Source organism: Hyaena hyaena, unplaced genomic scaffold (genome assembly GCF_003009895.1).
Source record: "Hyaena hyaena isolate Hyena2069 unplaced genomic scaffold, ASM300989v1 scaffold_655, whole genome shotgun sequence".
Taxonomy (NCBI): Eukaryota; Metazoa; Chordata; class Mammalia; order Carnivora; family Hyaenidae; genus Hyaena; species Hyaena hyaena.
This window is the reverse complement of record NW_024081289.1, coordinates 785,549-808,463: the sequence shown is the minus strand read 5'-3', so window position 1 is coordinate 808,463 and position 22,915 is coordinate 785,549. Positions and strand designations below refer to the sequence as shown.

At 49.9% G+C, this 22,915-nt stretch overlaps 3 protein-coding genes across 6 annotated transcripts; 1 reads left to right on the top strand and 2 right to left on the bottom strand.

Annotated features, from left to right (window-relative positions):
* Window positions 1-50: 50 nt before the first annotated feature.
* Window positions 51-7,713, bottom strand: DNAJC14 (DnaJ heat shock protein family (Hsp40) member C14). Of its 2 annotated transcripts, none has more exons than XM_039216817.1 (7): window positions 7,138-7,713; window positions 5,235-6,688; window positions 2,293-2,399; window positions 1,962-2,081; window positions 1,406-1,566; window positions 1,221-1,323; window positions 51-1,020 (listed from the first exon to the last, which is right to left on the bottom strand). In XM_039216817.1, the coding sequence occupies exons 2-7, from the start codon at window positions 6,630-6,632 to the stop codon at window positions 810-812; spliced, it is 2,100 nt and encodes a 699-aa protein (XP_039072748.1). In that variant the 5' UTR covers window positions 6,633-6,688; window positions 7,138-7,713; the 3' UTR covers window positions 51-809. The 2 variants fall into 2 exon arrangements, with proteins under 2 accessions (XP_039072748.1, XP_039072747.1); XM_039216816.1 differs by lacking the exon at window positions 7,138-7,713 and adding an exon at window positions 6,778-7,127.
* An 801-nt stretch (window positions 7,714-8,514) lies between these two features.
* LOC120219896 (transmembrane protein 198-like) lies at window positions 8,515-12,988 on the top strand. Of its 3 annotated transcripts, none has more exons than XM_039216797.1 (5): window positions 8,515-8,701; window positions 9,712-9,971; window positions 10,569-11,150; window positions 11,606-11,763; window positions 11,884-12,988. In XM_039216797.1, the coding sequence occupies exons 2-5, from the start codon at window positions 9,797-9,799 to the stop codon at window positions 12,019-12,021; spliced, it is 1,053 nt and encodes a 350-aa protein (XP_039072728.1). In that variant the 5' UTR covers window positions 8,515-8,701; window positions 9,712-9,796; the 3' UTR covers window positions 12,022-12,988. The 3 variants fall into 3 exon arrangements, with proteins under 3 accessions (XP_039072728.1, XP_039072727.1, XP_039072729.1); XM_039216796.1 differs by having other exon boundaries at window positions 11,603-11,763; XM_039216798.1 differs by lacking the exon at window positions 8,515-8,701 and having other exon boundaries at window positions 9,861-9,925; window positions 11,603-11,763.
* Window positions 12,989-13,206: 218 nt separating this feature from the next.
* Window positions 13,207-18,749, bottom strand: MMP19 (matrix metallopeptidase 19). Its single transcript, XM_039216883.1, has 9 exons — window positions 18,576-18,749; window positions 18,175-18,260; window positions 17,134-17,264; window positions 16,687-16,902; window positions 15,960-16,205; window positions 15,411-15,536; window positions 14,647-14,811; window positions 14,360-14,487; window positions 13,207-14,180 (listed from the first exon to the last, which is right to left on the bottom strand). Exons 1-9 carry the CDS (start codon window positions 18,663-18,665, stop codon window positions 13,707-13,709), a joined length of 1,662 nt encoding a protein of 553 aa, XP_039072814.1. The 5' UTR covers window positions 18,666-18,749; the 3' UTR covers window positions 13,207-13,706.
* Window positions 18,750-22,915: the final 4,166 nt, after the last annotated feature.

Here is a 22,915-nt window from a genome sequence, read left to right as displayed (position 1 = left end):
AAGTGAGAGAAAGGGCTCCGCTATATGGGCAAAGAAAGGGAAGATACAGGTTGCCAGTTATATATTTATAGAAAGATAATCCCCTGGCTTTAAATAGATATGTACATACAAATATGAACAAACTTAAAAAAATACAAACCCTTGGATCATAAAGGAGCTGATTGGAGCCCCTTTTTCCTTCCCTCTTACCCAAGAGCAGAGGGCATGAGTCTGCTTTTTAAAAATAATTAGTTTTGGCCATCCCTGCAGCAACAAGCATGAAGTTGGGTGATTACCCACAGGGTGAATGTCACAGGAAAAATGTAGAGTTCCCACTCTCTGAACTCTATAATCTCCTATAATTAGGGCTACATGCTTTCTTGTTCTGTCTTTTAACTAGTATGTTGGGGTAAAGGAGGGGGCTCCCTCCTGAAATGAGTCAGGAAATAAGATAGACTTATAGTTTTAAAAGAGGGGGGAAAGGGTCATCTGCTCTAGAAGCAAAAAACAAAGGCATACAGACCCCAGGGAAATACCCAGTTCCCATGCTCCCATGGGAGATACTGTCCAGCCCAGATCCAGGCTCCAGGTTCTTTGCTCTAGCCACCCCCTATTTCTTTGGTATTGTCAAAAGACAAGATTCAGTTCCTAGGTGCTGGTGGAGGAGGGAGAGTGGTTCCGGGGCTTCCTATAGGTACTGAGTGAACAATTTAAACTTAAAATTTTCCCTTTTTTCAATATTTAAAAATAAACAAATCAAACTCCATCCTGTGCTATACACAGCCCTTTTGACTCCCTGACATTGATCTGAGGAAAGAAGAGAAGTGGTGTCAACGTTGGAAGGGCCTCCTCACTTTCTTCCGCCGCTTCGGTTTGGCTTCTCCCTTGGGTACTGTGCTGTTGGGCTTAGAGGCTCCAGTGGCCCCAGGGCCAGGCTGAGGAGCTGCAAAGAAGTTCCCATTGGACATCTGGCCTGGGGGTACTTGGAAGATCCTGCTCAAGAAATCCTGAAGGTCGGCAGGAGGGGCTTCTGCAGCTGCTCTGAGAGGACAGTAGAAGACATAATGAGGCAAGAAATACTGAGTTATATTGTTACCTGTTTATACCTAAGTTAAAGATGTACTAAGTCAGCTGCCAGATTGATTAAGGGTGAGACATCTAGGTGTCCTAAACAGCATGTCATCTGAAATCATATTCAGAACTAGAATAGTAGGTGGATTGTTGAAAGAAATAACACTTACCTCTGCCGCCCACTGGTGCCTGGAATCCGAGAACCAAATGAGATGTGATAGGGGACTCTATGGGTATCTGGGGAGATTCCCACACGCTGGCATCCAGCCCACTCTGCAAGCATAAGAAGTAATTAGCCAAAACATTACAGTTGTGAGCGTACATAAGCCCATATTTCTATAGAACAGAAGTATACCTGTGATGTCATACACCTTTCCATCCATTAGCGCAAAATAGGTGATCTTCAGGCCCAACATGCTTGACTCTGCCCAAAAGTCTCCTTCCTCAGCAGGATGCAGCCTATTACACTCAGCACAATATCTGGCACTCTTAGGTTCCCGGTCCATTTCAAACCTCCTACAACCCAACAAAAAGACAATTTCTTAATAATCTGTCAAGCCTACAGTATTGCTATAGTATCATCATTATAATCACTTCTCAGCCTTTTGGCTGAGTATATAATATCATTATTAACAAAGATGACTGAAACATCTAAACTTATCTCCACTCAGTTGTTACATATGCATACAAACACCCTTACCCTCAACCTTCTATCTTAAACTAAAAATAACTACCTTTTATTCTTATTGCTAATTCAAATCCCCAATCTCTTGATATGATGGCAAGAGCAGAAACCTCAGGGTCTTTTTACTCATCATCTGTATCCCCCAACTACCAGTAATACTCACAAGGAGGTCTTTGACTACTCAAGCCCTAAGCTGTGGCTGTCCCATTCCTGTCCTATTTCATACCTATGCTTTCCCTGGCATCGGCTGCACATCATGGTATTCATTGCCTCTTTGAGATCATCCTGCAGCTTGGACAGAAACTCATTCACTGACCGGCTCAGCTCATTCTCTGCCATTCGTTTCCTAAAAGAAAGCCTTTGTAAATGAGAGGGTATTGAGCAAGGGACAAAGGGAGATTAATCTTTTATCTTCTTGAGGCCCCTGGCCAGCTAGAAAGATAAGCAACCCCAATTCCTTCCACCTCAGAAAGCATCCTCCATCCATAAGTCCAAGGACTTCTACTACTGAAGATTAATCATTTACCCTACTTGACAATTTCCCATTTCCCACTTACATTTCATATTCTTTCCGCCTTTCAGGGTTGCTAACAATGTCCCAAGCTGCCCGCAAAACCTTGAAGGCCTCCTCAGCCCTGGGATGATGATTTTTGTCAGGATGAACCTACGAAGACAAAGATTTCCTCACAAATCTATTCCAACTCTCTCCCCATCTTAGGTCAAAATAACCTCATATCAAAGGGCTCTCTTTGACCACCCTTTTGGAGAGTCAATACAGCTAAATGAGTAATTGCTCTGGCTCTGCAGACAGTTAATAGGATCAAGACCCAGCTCTGTCACTATTACCTATATGACCTAGAATATTATATCTACCATGGATTACTGGGAGTATCAAATGAGAATACACAAGTACATAGAATAGAATCTGGCACTAGGGTGATCCACCAAATCAGTGTGCTTGGGATTGTCCCAATTTTAGCATTGAAAGTTCATGTCTCAGGAAATCCTCAATCCCAGGCAAGCAGGGATGGTTGGTCACCCTACCTGGTATATACATACTAAGCCCTCACATCTTAGCTTTATTGTCAATCATAAAGTAAGAGTTCCAAAGATATTACATCCTCAAATCCATTCTTTTCTAACTAGAAAATTCTTAAAATACTTCCTACAGCAGTTTGCCTTTTTGTCCCAGAAAAGAAATCTAGCATATTGTGATCCTCACAGGCTTTTTACCCGCTTTTCAGCCTTTTTTTTAGGAAAAATAGTATCCTTGCCTCCTACAGCTTCATGATTGTTCCCATCCTCATTTTCCAAAAGTGCAGAATGAAGCTAGTCTCCTGATGATGCCAATTAAATAGAATGCTGCTAAATATCCCACATACCCAAACTTCTAGAATAGCCTTTTAGTCATGGTCACTCTGGGGCCTAATAAAGCAATGAAAGGTTCTGTCAAATAAGTCCACAGACACTGGCCCAGAACAAGGGAGAATTCTTACGTGTATTACCAGGTGTGTTGAGGGATTGGGAGACTTAACTTTCATCTCTACTCCAAGAAAGCAAGGTGAAAATGAGAATTTTTGTGAGAATGATATTCCCCAAGAGAGGATATCTGCTAAAAGACATAGAAGTGAGGGGTGCCTGGGTGGCTCAATGGGTTGGGTTGAGTGGCTGACTTTCGGTTTTGGCTCAGGTCATGATCTTGTGGTCGTGGAATAGAGCCCTATAAGCCTGCTTAGGATTCTCTCTCTGCCCCTCCCCCGCTTATGTGTGCTCTCTCCCTCAAAAAATAAAAATAAACTTAAAAAATAGAAAGACATGAAAGGCAGAAAAGAGCTCTACTACTACTATCAAACTGAGTAAGCTGTCCTTCCCCACTCTTAAGAACAAGCCCCCGTGTATCCACTAAGGGGCATGAATTTCCCACCAAACTAATTTAGTCCTCTGCTAAATTACAGACCTGGTACATTACCGTGTCTTGAATAGTTAATGTTACCCATTCTTCTTTGGTGTTATGCCATCACTGAGGTAATTTACACACCAAGATATTTACCAGTCCAGTTCCATACACTCAAATAGGCCTCCAATGGAATTTACACACATTATATTCGTAATATAGTTTACAGAAATAGCAATAATATGAAATATAATAATGTGAATAATTATATTTATAATATAACTTACAGAAACAGCAATAATAATCACATCTAAAAATAACCTAGTATCTATTAATAGCAATTAGATTGCATGCTTGTATTAAACCATTTCTCTCAGGCATACGGTGTATCACAATTGCCATCTGTACTATGCCCCCTTATGAATAAAAGCAACCATATCGTGGGGTGCCTCGCCGGCTCAGTCATTAGGGCAAATGTAACTCTTGACCTCAAGGTTATGGGTTCAAGCCCTACGGTGGGTATAGAGATTACTTAAAACCTTTAAAAAAAAAAAAAGGTGGGGGTGTTTGGGTGCCTCAGTCGGTTAGGTGTAGGACTCTTGATTTCAGTTCAGGTCATATGATATCACAATTGGTGAGATCAAGCCCTGCATTGGACTCTGCACCAACAGTGTGGAGCCTGCTTGGGATTCGCTCTGCCCCTCTCTCACTGCCCACCCCCTGCTCAAGGTCTCTGTCTCTGTCTCTCAAATAAACAAAAAATAGTAATAAAAACACAGACAACCATATCTTCACGTATGACATACATATGCACATGCCTCTCCATGGTTTATGTCCCATTCTCTTTCCTTTTCCCACTCTACATTGCAATGGTTTTGAAATACCGTGTTTTCTTTCACCTGGTCCTGGAATAATCACATGCATTTCCTGAACCTTCCCACACTAGGTCCACACTTGCCTTTCTGGGACAGATAGTTGGATTTCCCCATGTTCAAAAAAATCCTCATTTCTTCAGGGTAGAGGAATTAACAGGCTTTCTGACTAGGCCTCTTCTCCACCCTAGTTAGAGGGACTTCACCTGGAAATTCCAGGGTGAATGGCCCAACATTGATGCGATAGGTTCATTTCTTTTTATTAAGAATCTCCTGGGGCTCCTGGGTGGCTCAGTTAGTTAAGTGTCCAACTTCAGCTCAGGTCATGATCTCACGGTTCCTGAGTTTGAGCCCCATGTCAGGCTCTGTGCTGACAGCTCAGAGCCTGGAGCCTGCTTCAGATTCTATGTCTCTCTCTCTCTTTCCCTCTCTCTCTCCCTCTCTGCCCCTCCTCTGCTCATGCTCTGTTTCTCTCTCTTTCTCTCAAAAATAAACATTTAAAATATTTTAAAAAACAATAAAACAAAAAAAGAATCTCATGGCAAAAAACTTAAGTGAAGGGAAAGTCAGATCCCATAGTGAAGTCTTTATGACTGTTTCCTAAGAATTAAAGTTACTCCAACTTCTAGTTGACTTTTTACTCTGCCTTCTCTTTATTCTACTCTCCCTAAAATTGGAATAGAAAATAAAATTTAACAAAGAGGAAAAGGGAACAGAAGGAAAGAATACTCACCATCACTGCCAGCTGCCTATAGGCCTTCTTCAGTTCAATATCTGATGCTGTGGCATCAACCCCCAACACATGGAAAGGGTTTAACTCATCCTCAGGAACCCCAGCCATGGTCAAGAGTCGAGCCACTTCTTCTTCAGGCTGGCAGTAGCGACCACCAGCTATAGGTGCATTCCCCTGCCTGTCAGTCCTTGGCTTGACCCAAGGCAACTCCAGCCAACCCCACTGAAACATTTTTACCAACTGTTGCCATGGCCTGCTATCTCTCAGCAGAATCAGGCAACGCTGCAGGGTAGGAAAATCCAGCCAAGAAAAGAGCCAAGTGGCTTTATCCTTCCAGCCTAACCTGTCACCCAGACCCACTAGAAACCGCCAGCCCAACTGTAGACAGCCCAACAAGAGGGCCAGAGCCAGAAGGAGCATAGCACCCAGTAGCCTAAGAAAACGGGTTAACAGCCCTGTCCCATAGCAACATCCTTGGCTCAGGAACTGGAACATCACCTGGGCCCAGCCCCCCAGACGCCCTGCCCAGATGCCCACCCAAACTCGAAAAAGGTCCAGATCACTGCCTTTCAGCTGCCTGCATGCATAGATGAGATGGCCACAAGTTTCCACATACTCTCCCACCAATACCAGCAGTTCAATCAGCCACCAGAAGCCTGCTTGTCCAAGCTGACACAGTTCTTCTGCTCCCCATAATCCCAGGCCTCTGCGCTTATCTGCCTGACTTCGTTTCCGGCCCAGCCTATGTCGGCCAGGGGACCTGGGATCTCTGCGTCCACCTTCTCGAGTATCCTCCTTGGCTGGAATGCGGTGCCGCTGTCTCCGGGGTGGTTTCTTTCCACTGGGCACACGTGAAAAATCACGAGGTTCCTCATCATCATATTCCTCTTCCAACTCTTCATCTTCCCCCAAAACTGGAGAGGTACAATGGTGGCAAAAGTTACTAGAAGAGTTATCTCCACCCTCAGAGTAAGGCCCTTCAAGGATTCCAGGGGTTCCCTGGCAGTTGCAAGCAGATGGAATGGAAAAAAAAGAAGGGTTCCCATCTTCCTGGTACCCAGCCTCATTGTCTCTTGAGAGTTCCTGGTCCAATCCTGACTCTTCCTCAGAAGATGCTTCACTCTGATCAGGGTCCTCTCCATCCCTAGGGGGTCCTGGACCCCTTGGGGGGCCATGGCTTGGATCCGACCAGTGGGCTGGGTTTGGGGGCTGCGTGTACTTAGGACTAGAGTGCTCTGTGAGGCAGCGGGTACCATTAGGAGCAGAGCCCGCTGAGTCCCTGAGTCCTGAGAATGAAAGTATTTCAGGGTCCACAGAGGATCCTAAAGTCCTGAGGGAGGCACCACCACTGTGGTGGGGTCCACACAACCCTCTTTCTCCGGGGTGCTTCTGGGCCATGACCCCGGGGCTTCCTGAGGATTTTAGGTCACAGCCATCATGATAAGTTGTGAGGCCTGTAACAAAGGTATCAAGGTGGGGATGATCAAATATACGAAACAAAGAGGGGGTTAATAATCTTAAATTGTATAGTTAATACACCCACCTCCCTTGTCTTCTCAAATTCTTCCGGAGCGTTCGTTATCCCCAGCAATAAGCCAATACTACATTAACCACAACCATGCTCCCGCCCGTCCTCCAAATCAAATCCTCTTGGTGGTTCTTCTTCCCTCAGAAAGCTACAAACCAGAATTTGAGAAAGAGGGAGGTACCACAAAGGGTGTGGTCCTAGTCACTGGTGGGGGGAAAAGGGAAAGACGATCGGAAAGGTGGGCCGCAGGCTGCCCGGAAGGGTGGGGACCGCGCGGCTCTTAAGGAAAACCTGGCAGACAGAGCTTAGGGTTGCCCCTAAGAAAGTCATCCAGGAAACCCTTTGGGCTGGGTAGAGGGGGCAAAGGTAACGTACCGGAAGAGCGGCAGTAACTCCTCCCCCTCGAGCAGCTGGGCCTAGGGCCAGGGACAGCTACGAGACCTGCTCACCCGGCTCCGCCTCCCGCTCTCTGCTTCCGCCTTCCGTCCCAGCCGTGGCCACCGACCTACGCTTACTTCCACTTCCGGGGTCACAAGGGAAGAGCCGGGAAGGAAACGAAACAGCGGTTGGCGGAGGCGCGAGCCAGTCCAGCCAGAGCTAAGTCGGAGGAGGCAGTCCGGGAGAACACTGGCCCCGCCCCTTAAAGGGCTCTCTGCTGCCGCCCTCCGCGTGCTGGAGTCTTATCCCCGCTGGCTGCACCGCTGGTGGGCGCTGCAGCTGTGCCTGCGGACTGGGGGCAGATATTTCAGGGTTCCTCTGGCTGTATTCTTGGGCTTTGTCGAGACTGGGAGATAGAGGTTAGCCACCGAGCCACAGTCTCTTTCCTTTGCAGACAAAACCAGGCAGCGTAGAGGAACCACCGCCCCGATCCTTTCCCTGCTGCCTGTAGCGAGGACAGAGGACCTTTTGTATCATGCGGAGGTGCTGCGGAGGGGAGGACGCCCCGGGCTAGCCCCCACCCTGGCCTCCCTGAACTGCCCCTTCTTTCCCAGCAATCCTCGGCCTCCCCAGCGTCAGACCCAGCTGGCAAACTGCCCTGTATAACTACAGCTCCCACGGCCCAGACCCACCCCTCAGGACGCAGCTCCCAGGCACGGTCACGGAGCGGTTCCAGGCGACCAGGAGCGTAGCTCCGCTGGGCTCAGGACCCGAGCGGAGTGCCAAAAAACACTGCACTCATCTGCATGCTGCTTTGCGTCTCATTTGCATACCAGGCTGCTCTCGGTAGACGTCGACACGCGCCCCCGCCCCCACGCAGACCAGGCTTGGGTACCCTCTCTGCTGGTTCCCTCCTCTGCACACCCCTCTCTCGTTAGTCCCCCTTCCAGACCCCGTCTTGCTCCGCAAGTTTTTCCGCCCATGAGCCCCTCGCCGGCGCCCCCAGTCCTGTAAAAGGCCCCTTCCCTCGGTCCCCGATCTCGACCACCAGGTTCTCCAGAAGACAATACTCCAATTCTCTGGGATGTGGAAGAAACCAAGCCGGGACTAGGGGGGCGCTGGGACTCCAGTTGGGGCTTTGAGAGCTTCTAATTGTTGAATTATCGCCTAAGTATTCAGACACCTTTTCCTCAACTTCGTGCGGTTCCCCCAAAACCCTTCCCTGCTATGGTTGGGGTCGACTCAGGTCCCAGCCTACAGCAGTGGGCAAACTGAGTTCCCCCCACACATAGGGGAAAGAGTTGGAGGGGCCCGCCCCGTGATGTCACCCCCCCCCCAACACACACACCCTGTCCCCTTCCTCCACCCCCTAGACTGATTGCATTTAGCTCTCAGGGCTTGGTCTACGACTTGCAAGAGTTTAGGGGGGCAACGAACAGAGTGGTCCTGGGGGTGCCCACGCCCGACAGCCGCCCCGACGCCTAGGACCTCCTGGCGAGGATACAGCAGGGGGGTTAGGGAAGCATTTCTACCCCGTCCTCTCCTGAGCCCTGGCAGGGTGGTGAGTAGTTAACACTCCTTCCCCAACCCTCTCCTTATTTAGGGTCCCTGACTTCCAAACGGATTGAGGTGAGGAGCCCCAGGGATTCCCCACGCCAACCCTCCAGCCTGTTAGGATCTTGATGTCCAAAAGAAGACAGATGAAAGTGCCTGCATCCACCCTACCCTGTTCCCACAGCCCCCAATACCAGCCCCTCCTTGGTGTTCTCCTTTCAGGAACTGAATTCAAATCCCACTGGCAACCCTGACACCCCTGGTGAAAGGGTGGGCGGGTGTTAAGAAAAGTCCCATCAGTGTCCTAAGGGGAGGAGCAAGAGGCTACCAGGATGTGAGATGTCTGTGGGCAAGGTGCCTGCTTAGTCCAAGAGGGACCATGGGAATTGGACTGTGGCCGGATGCCCCTTCCCCCAACTAACTCCATCTCCCCATGAAGCCGAGGCTTCAGAACCTTGACAAAGTGTGAGGATTGTCTCTACTTGATTCCTTGTCCCAAACTTTTTTGGTATCTGCTTCTTTTTTCCCCTCTTCCTACCCTGGGGTTGGAGCAGCTGTCCAGAGACCCCACTATGACTCATTCTCTCCTCTTTCGCCTCCACCTCCCTGGATTAACCCCACCTTTTCCAGTCCAATGGGGTCATTTTGAGTCCCAGCTGCAGATTGGGCAAGCTTTGTTTTTAGCTCGAACAGACTGTTGAACCTTCAGTGCCCAGTCCCACTAATGCCCCTGGGCCCCTCTTTCCACCCACGTAGGACTTCTGACTTCTCCCTACCCTAGAAGGCTAGGGAACAAAGTCTCATTACCTTATATAAGATTTTAGTTTAAGTTTCACTTAGTGTCCTTGTTTCAGGGGTTAGTAAAGAGACAGCTGGCTCCCCTTGTAGATTTTTTCAGTTACCCCAACAAGGCCATGCTCCCTCCTGAAATGGGCCTTTCTTCATAAGAAGTAGAGGAAGGTACAGAATCCTCAAGATTCATGGGCACCTGAGTTCCTTCCCCCTACCCCCTTGCAGGTTTCCCAACCCCCTCAAGACATTCATGGATGGATGAGAGGAGCTGACACTGACCTTCCCCTCTGTGATCATCTTGTCTTCGGCCATGGAGGAAGCCTTGCTACCCCTGGCCATGACCTCTGACCCCAGGCCCTTTAATCAACAACTCCCAGAGCCTCCAGACCCAAGATGTGTCTTGGAACCTCAGGACAATCCTGAACTGGCACCGGCCCTGGTGTGTGCTCTTTGCTGCTGCTTTGGAATCATCTACTGCTGCTTCGGTGAGGGAAGGGCCAGGATTCTGGGGGGCAGCTGCCCAAGACTCTCACCCTCAAGGATGATGGGAACTTTCTCCTTTGCTCCTCGGCTACCTCTACTCCTCTATCAGGGAATGCCTACCTTCAGTGTAGCCCCTGCTGCTCTTGCCAGCTCTTCTTGTCCATCCCCTCCCCACCACATCCATGCCCCCTAACTCTGACCCCTGGCAACTATCACTTGCTTCCCCCTTCCCTTCTACCTCAAAACTCCGTATTCCCACATTAGCCTTCATGCTTAAGGCTCCTTCAGCCCTTCCCCCAATAACCTGAATCAGCCTGTGCTGATTCCTTCTGCCATCCCTGGAAAGACTAAGCCCTCTGTCTATGGTTATTCCCCTCAACATATCCATCTTATCTCCTTAATTTTTCCTCCCACCCCCTCACAGGTTTTGAAAGGTCCCTGCCCTCCCTGAGATGGTCCCTTTCTACCCCTTGCTTTGTGGTCCTTCGGTTGCTGCTCCTGTCTTCTGCTCCTCATTAGCCACTCCTCTCCCTTCTAATTCATCAGAGCCTGTAGATGCCCCCTTTCTGTCTCTCAGTGCCTCCTGCCTCCCTTCCCAGGCTACCGCTGCTTCAAGGCAGTAATGTTTCTCTCGGGCCTGCTGTCAGGAGCTCTGGTGATCTTCCTGCTGTGCCACAAGGAGCGAGTGCTAGAGACACAGCTGAGCCTGGAGGTGAGCGCGGGCATTGCGCTGGGCATCGGACTCCTCTGTGGCCTGGTCACCATGTTGGTTCGCAGCGTTGGGCTCTTCCTGACTGGTCTCCTGCTAGGCCTAACCCTGGGTGCCGGGGCCCTGCTGGGCACAGAGCCCATCTACCAACCACCTTCAGCCTGGGTGCCGGCTGGGGGGCTGGTGGGGCTGGCACTGCTGGGAGCCCTGCTCACGCTTCGGTGGCCACGTCCATTCACAGTTCTGGGCACGGCCCTGCTGGGTGCTGCGGTGCTGGTGGCCTGTGCTGACTACTTCCTAGAGGGGCTGGCACTGGGCAGTCGGCTGGGCCAACGCTTGCAGGCACTTCCAGCCTTGCCTCCTCTCTGCTGGTATAGCTGGGTCTTGCTGGGCACCTGGCCAGCCCTGGGGGCCCTTGGGGCCCTGGCTCAGTGGAAGCTCATGGATGAGGAACATGGAGCCCACGCCAATGGTGAGTTAGTGCCATGGTACAGAAGCAGCCAACCTGTGCCTTCTCATGTCCCCAGTTCCCAGACTTGATGGGAGGGAAGGGGGGAAATACACTTGAGGGAAGAGGGTAGAGGTGTCTAAGGTGAATGGGGCAGGGTTAGAAAGAAATGAAAGAAAGTTAGAGTTGGAGGAGCCAAGGGTCTGGGTGAGAATGAGGAAAAATTGTTAGAGGGAATAAGGAAGAATTAGTTACTGAGGACCGTTACAGAAAGAAAGGAATATCTCAGGGAAGTCCGGGAGGAAAGTGTAGGAGGATTCCAAAGAAGGGTTTCTTTTAGAATAACCAGGGGAAGATGAGGTTTGAGAGCACCAGAACAGGGAGACCAAATAGGTTTCTCTAGAGGGTGAGTGTGTTTGGGGGTGGGATTCAGGGTCTAAAGAGGCCTCTCTGAGTCTGTATTGCCCCCTCCCAAGCAGTGGTCTTGAGCCACCAGCGAAGGCATCTTCAACTCCTTCGGATCCGTCAGCAAGAGGCCAAGTGGCACCGGACATCCCCTGGGATGGGGCTCTGTGAGGGCAGCTACCGGCGCCAGCTCCCCCACAATGGCCGGAGCCCTGCTGATAGTCTGGCTCCTGTGAGTGAGGGGAAGGGCACACCTGGGGATGGGGCAGAGGGCACTCAGGGATGGTCAGGGTGGGAGTGGGGCTCTGACCTAGGCCCTTCCTTCTGCCCTCTCTGCCCTATGCCTCTCCAGAGTTATCTACAGAGCCTTCGAGAGCGCCAACTGGGACCAGGAACCCAGGCCACGGCCCCCCACACCGTCCTGGACTTGGATTCTGACTGTGGTTCCACTGTACCCCTTACCACACCTTCTGGTTCCACCCAGACCTGAGCCTAAACCTCCACTGAGGCTTCTACCCCAGCAAGGGCCTGGGGACACCCAAAGGTGCAAGGCCTGAGCCCATAGGACCCACACACAAACTTCCCCACCTCTCAGATTGGGGATAGAATCTGTACTCCAACCCAGACCAACCCTGTAGGGATATGTTTCAGAGACAGATAAAGGAGAATCTTGTGGGGAGGGGAGAAGAATGGAAGTATGAGAACCTACCTCTGTCCAATAATAGAGGTGCCCTGGTCCCTAAAGTAACTGACTTTCTAATTCCCTCCAAACCAAGGAGGGCCCTTACCCAAATAGCTTCTTATATATTTGCCTTGGTGTGCCTCACAATGGTAAATGAGGGGGGGTGTTGTTTTAGGACCTATTGAAAATCAGGAAGCCCCCTAGAGCACTTGACAGCTTTTTGATGGGGAGTAGGGCACAGAGGAGCTCTCGAATCACCTGATCCCTAGGCCTCTCTCCTTAAAGGGTAGTTGGCTTCCTGGTTACCCTTTCCTCCTGAATCCCATAGGCTCAAGCCTCCTTCTCCTACCTCAGTTGGGAGTACTGTCCTCCATGGTGCTTCCCTTTCCCTCCTTAATGTAGGGAAGACCCCAGGGCAATGTATAGCGCAGCACCTGTCTCTCCCCAAAGCTGGCTACGTGCCCCAAGGAGAAAGCATTGGCCCACATGCCACAGCCTTGCCCTTTTGCCCAAAGTAGCCTGGTCTTCAAGGCTGCACAGGAGACAAGTGCCTTCTCTGCTTCTCATTGTACGTGATGCTAATCTCCTTAACTAGAACTTTGTCCCACCCACTAACCCATTCTAACTGTCCCTCCTCTGATTCTCCTGCTCGGAGTCTGTTTCCTGGCTCTCCAGACAGCACGAAGGAAGATATATTCCTCCCCTGGGCAACAAAGCTAGGATGGGAGGGAAGAGAATGTGGGAGCACGTGAATAAAATGGCATTGAACACTGAACCAGAGAGTCCAGCCTCTGCTGTTGCTGTTCTTTTTTTTTCATCCCCAGTTAGCCAGACTGATAGGTCCTCTGTCCCCTAAAGATCTGATAAAACTACCCCTATCAGATTAGACTACTGTACACACAGCTACACACACATACACACACACACATACACACACACAGAGCCAGAGGAAGAACTGTTCAGTCCTCCAAAATGAACATGGAGTTAGCCTTTATTAAGCACAAATGTGCCAGACACTGTGCCGTATACAAATGAAATAGTATTTCATTTAATGTGATAACCCTGCAGGATTGGTATCAACCTTATTTTGCAGATGGCGATTCTGAGGCTCAGTGAGGTTAATTAACTTGCCCAAAATCATCAGCAAGTAAATGTGTTTCTCAAGGGTTCCAAAGCCCTTGCTCATTTTACTGGCCATCCTGATTCCTGGCACTTTATCTAGGAAGAACAGAACCCAGGCATTTAGCTTCCCAGCTTTGCCGCCTATCAGCCAAGGGCCTAAGTGATTCTTTCCTTCTACCACTGTCTTCCAGAGAATAGATAACACAGCTGGAAATGCTGTCTAGGATGGAGAAAAAATATAGAGAGTCGAGGGCTGACCCAGAGTTAGGGAGTCCCTGCCCAGGAGGGAAAGAGCACAGAGGAGCAGTGGCTAGAGCTGGCACATTTAGAGGCCTGAGGTCTATGGCATGCCCCTGCTGCATCCCTCCTGCCTAGTGAGCAGACATTTGATTCACATCTTGAGCCCCTGGGAGGGTGACATTACCAGGGGATGAAAGGGTAGTGGAGACTGTGGCTGAGGGGATAACGTCCAAGATTGGGTCTCTGGGTGAGTGGCTAGTGTTCAAGGTGGTAAGTATGGCTGAGGAAGTGGTATCCAAGACTGTTCCTGTGGCTGGGTTGTCAGTGCCTGAAGAAGCGGTGCTCCCACCTAATGGGGTACTGTCTGAGGTCTGGGGACAGTGCATCCAATTGTGGGCAGTATCTCTGGGATAGCCTTTCTCTACCCGAAGCTGCCGGTTGAGGCGCCAGTACTGTTTACCCTTGAAGAAGTAGACATGGCCATCCCGCCAACCCATAGCAGCAGAGGGCTGGTCTGGCACTCCTGTAAACAATCCCTTGATTGGTTTAGGGTAGTGGCTGAAGTCAGTTCGGGCCAGCTCGTCCCACTGCCAGTACCCGGAGCCCTAGGTGTGGGGTGGGTAGGGAAGAGAAGAGGATGAGGAGAGAGCTTAAGGATCCCCAGAGGTCTACCTCCAGCCCAGGGCAACTGCAGATGATCTCCCTTCAAGAGCAAGTTGGCTTCTCAGTGTGAGGTAGCCCACCCCTCCTAAGAAGGGAGTTGCCCTCGGTTTGAAATTTATACCTTAAAGAGGAACACCTTTTTGTTGAAAGGCCAATACAGAGCTGCATCCAGGTTGGGGTCCACCCTATTCAGCCTCTTGGGGAAGCCAGGAGACATCTTGAAATTAATATAGCGCCACACTTTGTCTCCTGAGAGCATGTAAGGAAAGAACAAGTTATCTCTGTCTTCAGGTGATATCTTTCGGTTCTCCCATTCCACCCTCCCAGGAACTTATCTCTCCCTCCCTTTCATGGCTTCTTTAATGGTAGGCCCTCCTCAGGTAACACACTGTCAACTAGTCCCTTTACCCTTAAAGAAGTGAATCCACTGTGTTCGAGGAGAGTAGACAGCAGCATCTAGGTTTCCTGGGAGCCCCTCCCAAAGGGCAGACACTTGGAACAAGGGACCCAGCCCCGAATCTGTCACAGTCCACACGTAATTTCCCTTGAAGGCATAAGTCTTCCCTCGGGGCCCTGAGAGCAAAAGTGTGTCAAAAAGTCAAAAGGACATGGGTCACATAAGACTTGTGGATACCTCAGACAAGCTGATAATTTGCCCTTATCCCACAGGCTGGTTCCTCAGAAATTCATTCGACATTAATTCAAAGAGAAGATTAGAGTAGAAAAGGAAGACTCCGCTTTCAGCCTCTTTGTTGTTCAGAGCAATTTAGCTCTGATCCACTCAATAAAACAAAAGCCCTGCAAATAGCTGCTCTCCTTTGGGGACCTCATTTTCCATTCCAATAGCCTCCAAGTTGTCCTTCCCTGCAAGTATAATACCCTCTCTAATAGACATTGCAGTAAATATAGTCTTCTCCATCTTGCTATATTAAAAGATATGTTTTAGTGGCCCTTATAGGGAGGCAACTGAGGTAAATGCCCACCTAACCCACCTTTAATTTGGCTCTGAAGCCTCCCTCCCCATGCCACATGTCTTCTTCCATGGCCACCAACCTCAGCTGGGTATCTAACCTCTGTTGCTCATGCTGAGGTTCCATGTCATTCCCACTTGTCCAGATCTCAAGTCAGCAGGCTGCCACCACTGCCCACTGCCTGGAAGGGAAGGGCCTCACCCAGCATCATGGCATCCACTTCACCACTGCAGGGGTCTGGCATGGGACCGGGTTCTATAGGCACATGTGGTACAGTGGGGAGCTCCATCTCTTCTTCCTCATCCTCTGTCTCTGGGCTTTTCTTGCCTGCAAGGTAACATGATGCTGCTCAAAGAGAACTCATAGCACCTGACCTCCCCACTCATCTATAAGGTTGGCTCAGAGGCCCCATATAAAGGGGAAAGTTCTTCTTGGTAGGAGGCAAGATCATACTGATATCAATGGGAGACAAGTTTTAGTGTCGAGAGGCACCAGAAAGGGGGAAGAAGTTTGCTGGAATATTCATTCTTCATTCCCAAGAATGGGTAAGAGGGGAGAGAGGGCTAGAAGGATGATCAGACATGGAAGTGTCAGAAAAATAGCTCCTGAAAATTAAGATGCCTGAATAACTGGGTAGGAGGAAGAGAAGAAGCCAAGTCATTTCCTACCATGGAGGTTAGACCTGTCTCTACAAGCCTGAAGAGATGCTGGTCACACTGACCCTCATGATCACCTGGAGGAAAGACTTACCATAGAGAGCCTGAATCCCTGCCACATCATCTGGGTGCAGCTTGAAGTGGGGCCGGTAACCAGCATAGACAGGGGCCATGAGGGCCTGGGTATATCGGGAATGCCCGAGCCCCAGGGCATGGCCCAGTTCGTGGGCTGCAATGATGCGCAGGTTCACCCCACGGTAAGTCCTCTCAGTCCAGAGCTCATCTTCATCAAAGTGCACACTGCCCAACTCTGGGATGTCAGCATGGGCCAGGACCCTCCCTGGACAAAGACAAAGGTAGACAGGAAGGAGGTCAGAGTCTCCTAGGTTAGAGTAACCCCAGCCTGTTATAAAGCCCAATTTCTCCATTCCCTTAAAATTCCATCTATATTCAGTCTCCTGCATGCTTCTCTCTCGCCTTTCAGATCCCTTTGTCATCACCCACTTCTCTGTGGGATGCCCATCACTCTGTCTCTGTAGTTCCCAACCACTCTCTTCTCTCTGGCCCAATCTTCTCTCAGGTGTGCCTTGAGCAGGGGAATTTAAACCAAGGAATAAGACATAAGCTTCAAAGAGGAGGCTTGATAAGGCCCCAGGGAGGTGACCAACTGCTCCCCGAGGGAATATTAGAAGGTGATTAGAGAGTGTAGGGTGCAGTTGGGCATAGGGGGCAGACTGAACATTAAGGTTCCAGAGCCACTGCTCAATGCGACAGAGATAATCTCGAGATCTGTGAGGTGGGAACCGAGAGCTGGTACCTACCAGGCCCATCAAAGGAATTGGAGCAGTATGGGCTCTGGCGGCCATGGAAGGAGAGGCGGATGTCAGCCCAGCCTGCCTGCACCTCCCGGAAGGTCAGAGGGGCCACATTGCTCCAGTACTGGAAAGCTTGAAGCAGGGCTGCCCGGGCTGTGTGTGGTGGGAGGGTGGAAGGCAGGTTCAATATGCGGAAGGTCAGGTGCTTCTTTCTCCAGCGGCCTGGTTATTGGACCAGAAAACAGATTAGAAACACAGATCCCCTGTGAGCCCCAGAGAGCTCCTCTGAGTCTGGACATTCAGCAAAGCTATGTCTCCAGGCAGGTGATGATCAGGTAATCACAGATGATCATCCATTCAACACTGAGCTGGGCCAGGCTGGCCCAATGTCACCTGGACTCCAGAGCCATGCCACCCGCTCTTTTCCCTCCCTTTCCCAGTCTCAGTCCTCACCCAGCAGGAGGTATTTAAGGGTCTTCTGGTTGAAGGGGTCCTCCAGGCCACAACGTGGCTGCCTCATGCGGGCCCTTGTGGCATCATCCAGCTGACCTGAGATTGGCAGCTCAGATGCTTCCTGAAAAGCTCTGAGAAGAGGTAGAGTGATGGGCACAGCAGGACAGGGGAATCTGAAATGACTGGAAACTGGGGAGAGCCCTCTGGCCACCTGCTGCCCACAGTGGTAGCTGAGAATGGCACAGAATCTCTGAAGCTTGATGGGGTCACTCTAGTATCCAGTCTTCATAGTTAGGACTTTCTCTCCTGTTCTGCGATGCTCCAGCTTCACCTCCCCATCTTCAGTCTCTTATTTGTGTAAGGTTTCCCTCAGGTGTAGCCCTCTTCCCCTATAATTTCTAACCTTCTTCTGGGGAAGTGTCCCATTCTCCTGCTCTGGAGACTCTCCCACCTCTGGTCCCACCAGACGGGCTGTCTTCCCTCAGCCTTCTCTTCCTGGCTAGACCCCCCCTCCCCCCAAGCCCAGCCTGCTCCAGGGCAATTTCATCATGTAGGCACTACAGGCATCATGGTTTTTCAAGGGACTGTGAACACAACTGAGAGCAGAAAGAAAAACTATCCATTAGATCCAAAAGATGAAAAGACAACTTCAAAATATAAATAATTGCTGAATTAAATGTCTACATAAAGCAACATCATGTCAACAACTCCACTCCAATTCAACTCAATTCATAGTTTTACATACAAATGATACTTCATGTGGGATGTCACTAATACTATACTGGATATGATGTGGAATGGAGCCTCCAAAGCTCTGCTTAGGGCCTAGGAAGATCCAAGATCCAGGGACTGCTCATCATCTTTGAATCCCCATCTCACTCCATGCCCCACCACCCTAACTGTGATAGTGTCCTCTTCCCTAGATTCCCTGACATGGATTTGGGTCAGGCAGAAGTGAGCCTGGGGAGAGGAAGAGATGAGAAGAGGGAAAGATGACCTTGCAACCTCGACCTTTATGGCATGTGCTTTATGACCTCTCACCTCAAAGCCTCCGTGATATCTTCTGGCCTGAAGTCATCAGGTCCTTCTAGAGGCTTCTGTAGGTACCCATACTGCAACAGGTAATCCTATGATGGGGTCAAGGTAAGCAGAATAAAAAGGGAGTTAGTCTTAAGGTAGAACTTCTCAGTGACCTAACACATCCATAAGGCTAGGAGGGGACAGACATGGAGGGACTGAAGGAGAGACACCTTAGGGAAAGGGCTCAGGTGGAACAGAGGCAAGGAGAGGGAGATGGGCCGCAGTAGATCATGAAGTAGAGGAAGGAAGGGAGAGGCACACTGAAGGTCAGGAGGGAGGCCTGGATGGGACTGCGGCACAGCACCCCGATCCCTTCCTAGGCCTGGGTCCCTCTTTCCCGGGTGGGGGTGTGTGGAACTCACCACCGCTGCCTCCTTCCCTGCAGGCCCCAGGGCCCGGCCTGAGACTGTCATGGGGAGTAGGAAGCCCAGCCACAGCCCCTGCCAGTTCATAGTCCCACTAGACAGGAACTCCAGAGGCTGTCTGTGCGCTCTGCCCTGAGATTTCTGGGAGCCTGGGGAGCAGGGTTTGGTGGGGGGGCTCTTGCCTCCAGTTCTTTCCACTCTTCAGTCTCTGGCCCTCTTTATAAAACTTCAGGGGAGGGAAATTGGGGGGAGTGGCAGTGGGAGGTGACTCAGCCCAGAGGTATGTTGCAATTCTCCATTAACCCCTGCCCTGCCAGAGAGCTTCCTTCAAGATGGGCCCCCAACCCACCCCGCAGGGTCTTCTGCTGGAGATGGGAAGATGGGAAGATTTTCATACTGCCCCGGGGGTGGGCATCCTGTCAGGATGAGAAGCAGAGTCTCTGCAGAGCCTAGGGATGGGGACCATGGCTATCCCCTGGAGCTGGACGTTCCTGTGCCCCGGGAACCCTGGGCAGCAAACCCCTCATCTTCAACCTTTATGGGTCCCTGTCTGCTTTAGGATAGGAACAAAATAAAATAAAAGTGAAGAGGTAGGAAGCAGCTTAGGTGCTCAGGTGTCAGAGATGAGGTCTGTTTCTCTGTACCCAAGACCAAACTGGGGATTTAAATGCTCTTGAAGCCTATTTCTGTCTGCTTTAATAAAAAGTCATTATTTCAAGCACTTCATGAGCCTGTAATGTCAGGGTGGGGGTGGGGGTTAACAAAAGCACAAGAAGTAAAAGGCCAGAGCTTGCACACAGGAAGCTTGTGGATAGGGCAAAGCTGACCCAAGTACCCAAAATGAGGGGAACCAGGATGCCAGGCAGGAGATGCCCCGTCCTAAGGATCATGGGACTGTGGGGAGGTTCGCCAAGAACCCAGGCTTTGAAGCCTAGCTAAGAATTGGATGGAGTAAGGGGCGCCTGGGTGGCTTAGTCGGTTAAGCGTCCGACTTTCGCTTAGGTCATGATCTCGCGGTTCGTGGGTTCGAGCCCCGCGTCGGGCTCTGTGCTGACTGCCAGCTCGGAGCCTGGAGCCTGTTTCAGTCTGTGACTCCCTCTCTCTCTGACCCTCCCCTGTTCACGCTGTCTGTCTCTCTCTCTCCTAGAAATAAATAAAACATTTAAAAAAAAAAAAAAGAATTGGATGGAGTAAAACAGTATCAAGGGACACGGACAGTGCAGCCCTTGAGTAAGCGTGCAGAGCTGAGAAAAGTCGCTGTGCTCACTGAGTGGTTTCCAGGGTCTGGACTGCTTCACTCACCACTGAGTCCCTAGTACCTACTTCAGGCCAGCTCAGTGCTTCGGGTGGTACGTGATGAATCTTTGTCAAACAAATAACTGGAGTGGGAGAGTGATTGGGAGCCAGAGTTTAGAGGGGGTCTTGAGTGCTATTTAAGGAAGAAGTGGAAAAACTTACATTTTATTTATTTAAAATATTTTTTTAATTTTTGAGAGACAGAGAGAGAGTGCGTGAATGGGGGGGTGGGGGGACAGAGAAAGAGGGAGACAGAGAATCCAAAGCAGGCTCCAAGCCATCAAACCTGCAAACTGAGATCATGACCTGAGCCAAAGTCAGACGTTTAACTGATTGAGCCACCCTGATTGAGCCCTGAAAAACTTACATTTTAAAACATTTTGTGCTGGGTGGTTTTTATACATTCTCTCGTTTAATTCTCACAACCTTCCTAGGACAGAGGAATTATTCTGGTCTTTTTCTTTTTCTTTTTCTTTTTTTTTTGACTTTTTTTTAATGTTTTTTATTTATTGAGAGAGAGAGACAGCGTGAGCAGGGGAGGATCAGAGAGAGAGGGAGTCACAGGCTCCAGGCTCTGAGCCGGCAGTCAGCACAGAGCCCGACGCGGGGCTCGAACCCACGAATCGCTTGATCATGACCTAAGCGAAAGTCGGACGCTTAACCGACTAAGCCACCCAGGCGCCCCTTTTTTTTTGACATTTTTTATAAGAGGAAATGGAGAAGGAACCTGACTGAGGCCATGGAGCTGCCAGTTGATCTAGGCTATATTCGAATCCCTCTGCTGACTCCATAACCCATACTCTTTCCATGTACCACACTGATGGCTTTCAGAGTTTTGTTCTTTTAATCGTTTAGGAGCCGCTAAAGGCTCCATTATCACTTATGCATCATACAACGTTTGCATATCCTTCAAAAGCGCAGGGAAGTAGGGATAAGACTGGGAGAAAGGGTTACTGAACTCATGTTCTCAGTAGGATCCCAATTCTGAGCCCTTCCCCACACCCTAGGCTATAAGGCTGGCAGGCTACAGGGGGGACCCTTCACACTCCAGGTTTGAGGTGGGGGAGATGCCTGACTCATATTGTTTCCTTCCATGATGCTGATCCCCTTGACCCATCCAACCCTCAACTGGGTAACAATCAGCTGACTAAGTCCCAAATGACCAGTGACAGGCAAGGAAGGACAGAGACCTTCTGACTTATGAGTGACAAAGGCCATGACTGAGGCCCTCACCAAGGCTGATGTCCCCAGGAAATGACAGAGTCTAAGAACCAGCTCCCATTCAGCCCCCTGCAGAGTTCTTTCTCATCCTTGCCCTTCTCTCCTGCTTTCCACCCTCCACTCTTCACTCCCACTTTTTTTTTTCAGAACAAGACATGGTCCAATTGAATATTATAATATTTTTCTGATTAAAGTTTTCTTTTTTCTGAATAAAAGCTATCCTTTGCTCAATATTGTAAATTTGGAAAATACCAGAATAAGCAAGGAAGAAAACGAAAACCACCAGTCAATTCTACCCAGAAGAGAGCCGCTGGTAACATTTTGACGCATTTATTTGAAACTCTGTGGTTCCCAATTCAGCTCTAGCTCCGCCTGCCCAGACTCCGCCCTTGGAGACTGTGGCTGGGATGGAAGAAAAAGCAATAAGAAATAGTAAAAATAACAAAGGAGGAACAGGAGCTGAGGGTGGTGGGGAGAGAGGAGGATACAAACAGGGAGAATATGAAAGAAAAAAGATGAATGTGATAGCCGACTACTCCCTCCTCTTTCATATAAGTTTAAAAAAAAAAAAAAGAGCAGGGGGCGCCTGGGTGGCTTGATCGGTTGGGCGTCTGACTTTCCCTTGGGTCATGATCTCGCGGTTCGTGGGTTCGAGCCCCGCGTGGGGCTCTGTGCTGGCTGCCAGCTCAGAGCCTGGAGCCTGTTTCAGTCTGTGGCTCCCTCTCTCTCTGGCCCTCCCCTGCTCACGCTGTCTCTCTCTCTCTCTCCTAGAAATAAATAATAAAATACATTAAAAAAAATGAGCAGGACAAATGCTTGAGACTGTGACAGCGTGTTAGTGAGATGATTATTATTATGAAAGGTGGGAGCTCACTCTGGCCTGCCTCGGAAGGCTCTAGGGGGCGGAACCACATTCTAGATGCTAAGGAGCCGGGAGAGACTAGAGTAAAATAGTAAAGGCCGCCAAATAGTTTACCTCATTTAAATCTCAACAACCAGGCTGGTATTAATCATCTTACAGAAAAGGAAACAGAGTGTCTAGTAGGTTACTTCAGGGCACACAGCTAGGAAGCAGCAGAGCCTTGGGCTCAAGCTCTGATGATGTTTGCAGCCTCCCAAGAGTTTCCACAGGCACCCAAACAAAAGCCCCCTACAGAACCAAGAGCTGCAGGCCGGGCATCTGGACAAGGATTGCATGACTAAGTGTTCCCATAAGGGCATGGTGGCCACCCCTTCCGCCAGCCCCCACCCTCTGAGCCAGGCTGACGCAGCTCTTTTTCCCTCTGAATATGTCATCTCTCACTGGGGGAGATATAGGGATTGTGTGCAAAGGGTTAGGACATGTGGGCTGCCTGCCCCCAAAAGACAATGGAAGTCTGGGAGAAAGAACTCCCAAGTTCATCGGCTTGCTTGCTCCCTTCCTGCAAACTAGTTTCCCCGCTCTGCCCACAAATTGTGCTGGAAGAATTTGTATAGAAATATTATGAATTAAAATATTTTAAACTATAGCAGGAGGAAGTAGGTTAGATTCTGAGAGTATTTTCTAGTGATCAGGGGCTATGGGGCAAAAGTTTGTAGAAGTCTCTAAGCCCAAGAGAAGCCCATGTGTAAACCATCACCCACCATCTCCGACAGCTAACCTTACCCGAATGGGGTGGCCCCTAGGGCCGGACATCCTAGTATAAGGGCAAATCTGGGGCCTGAAACTGGAAACTGGAGGTGAGAAAAACATAAGCTATAACTCACCAGCCCAGACACTGCTCTTGATTTCGAGAAATGTGGTGTTAGCCTCTGGCCTATTTCCCCGGAGCCCTGAGGGA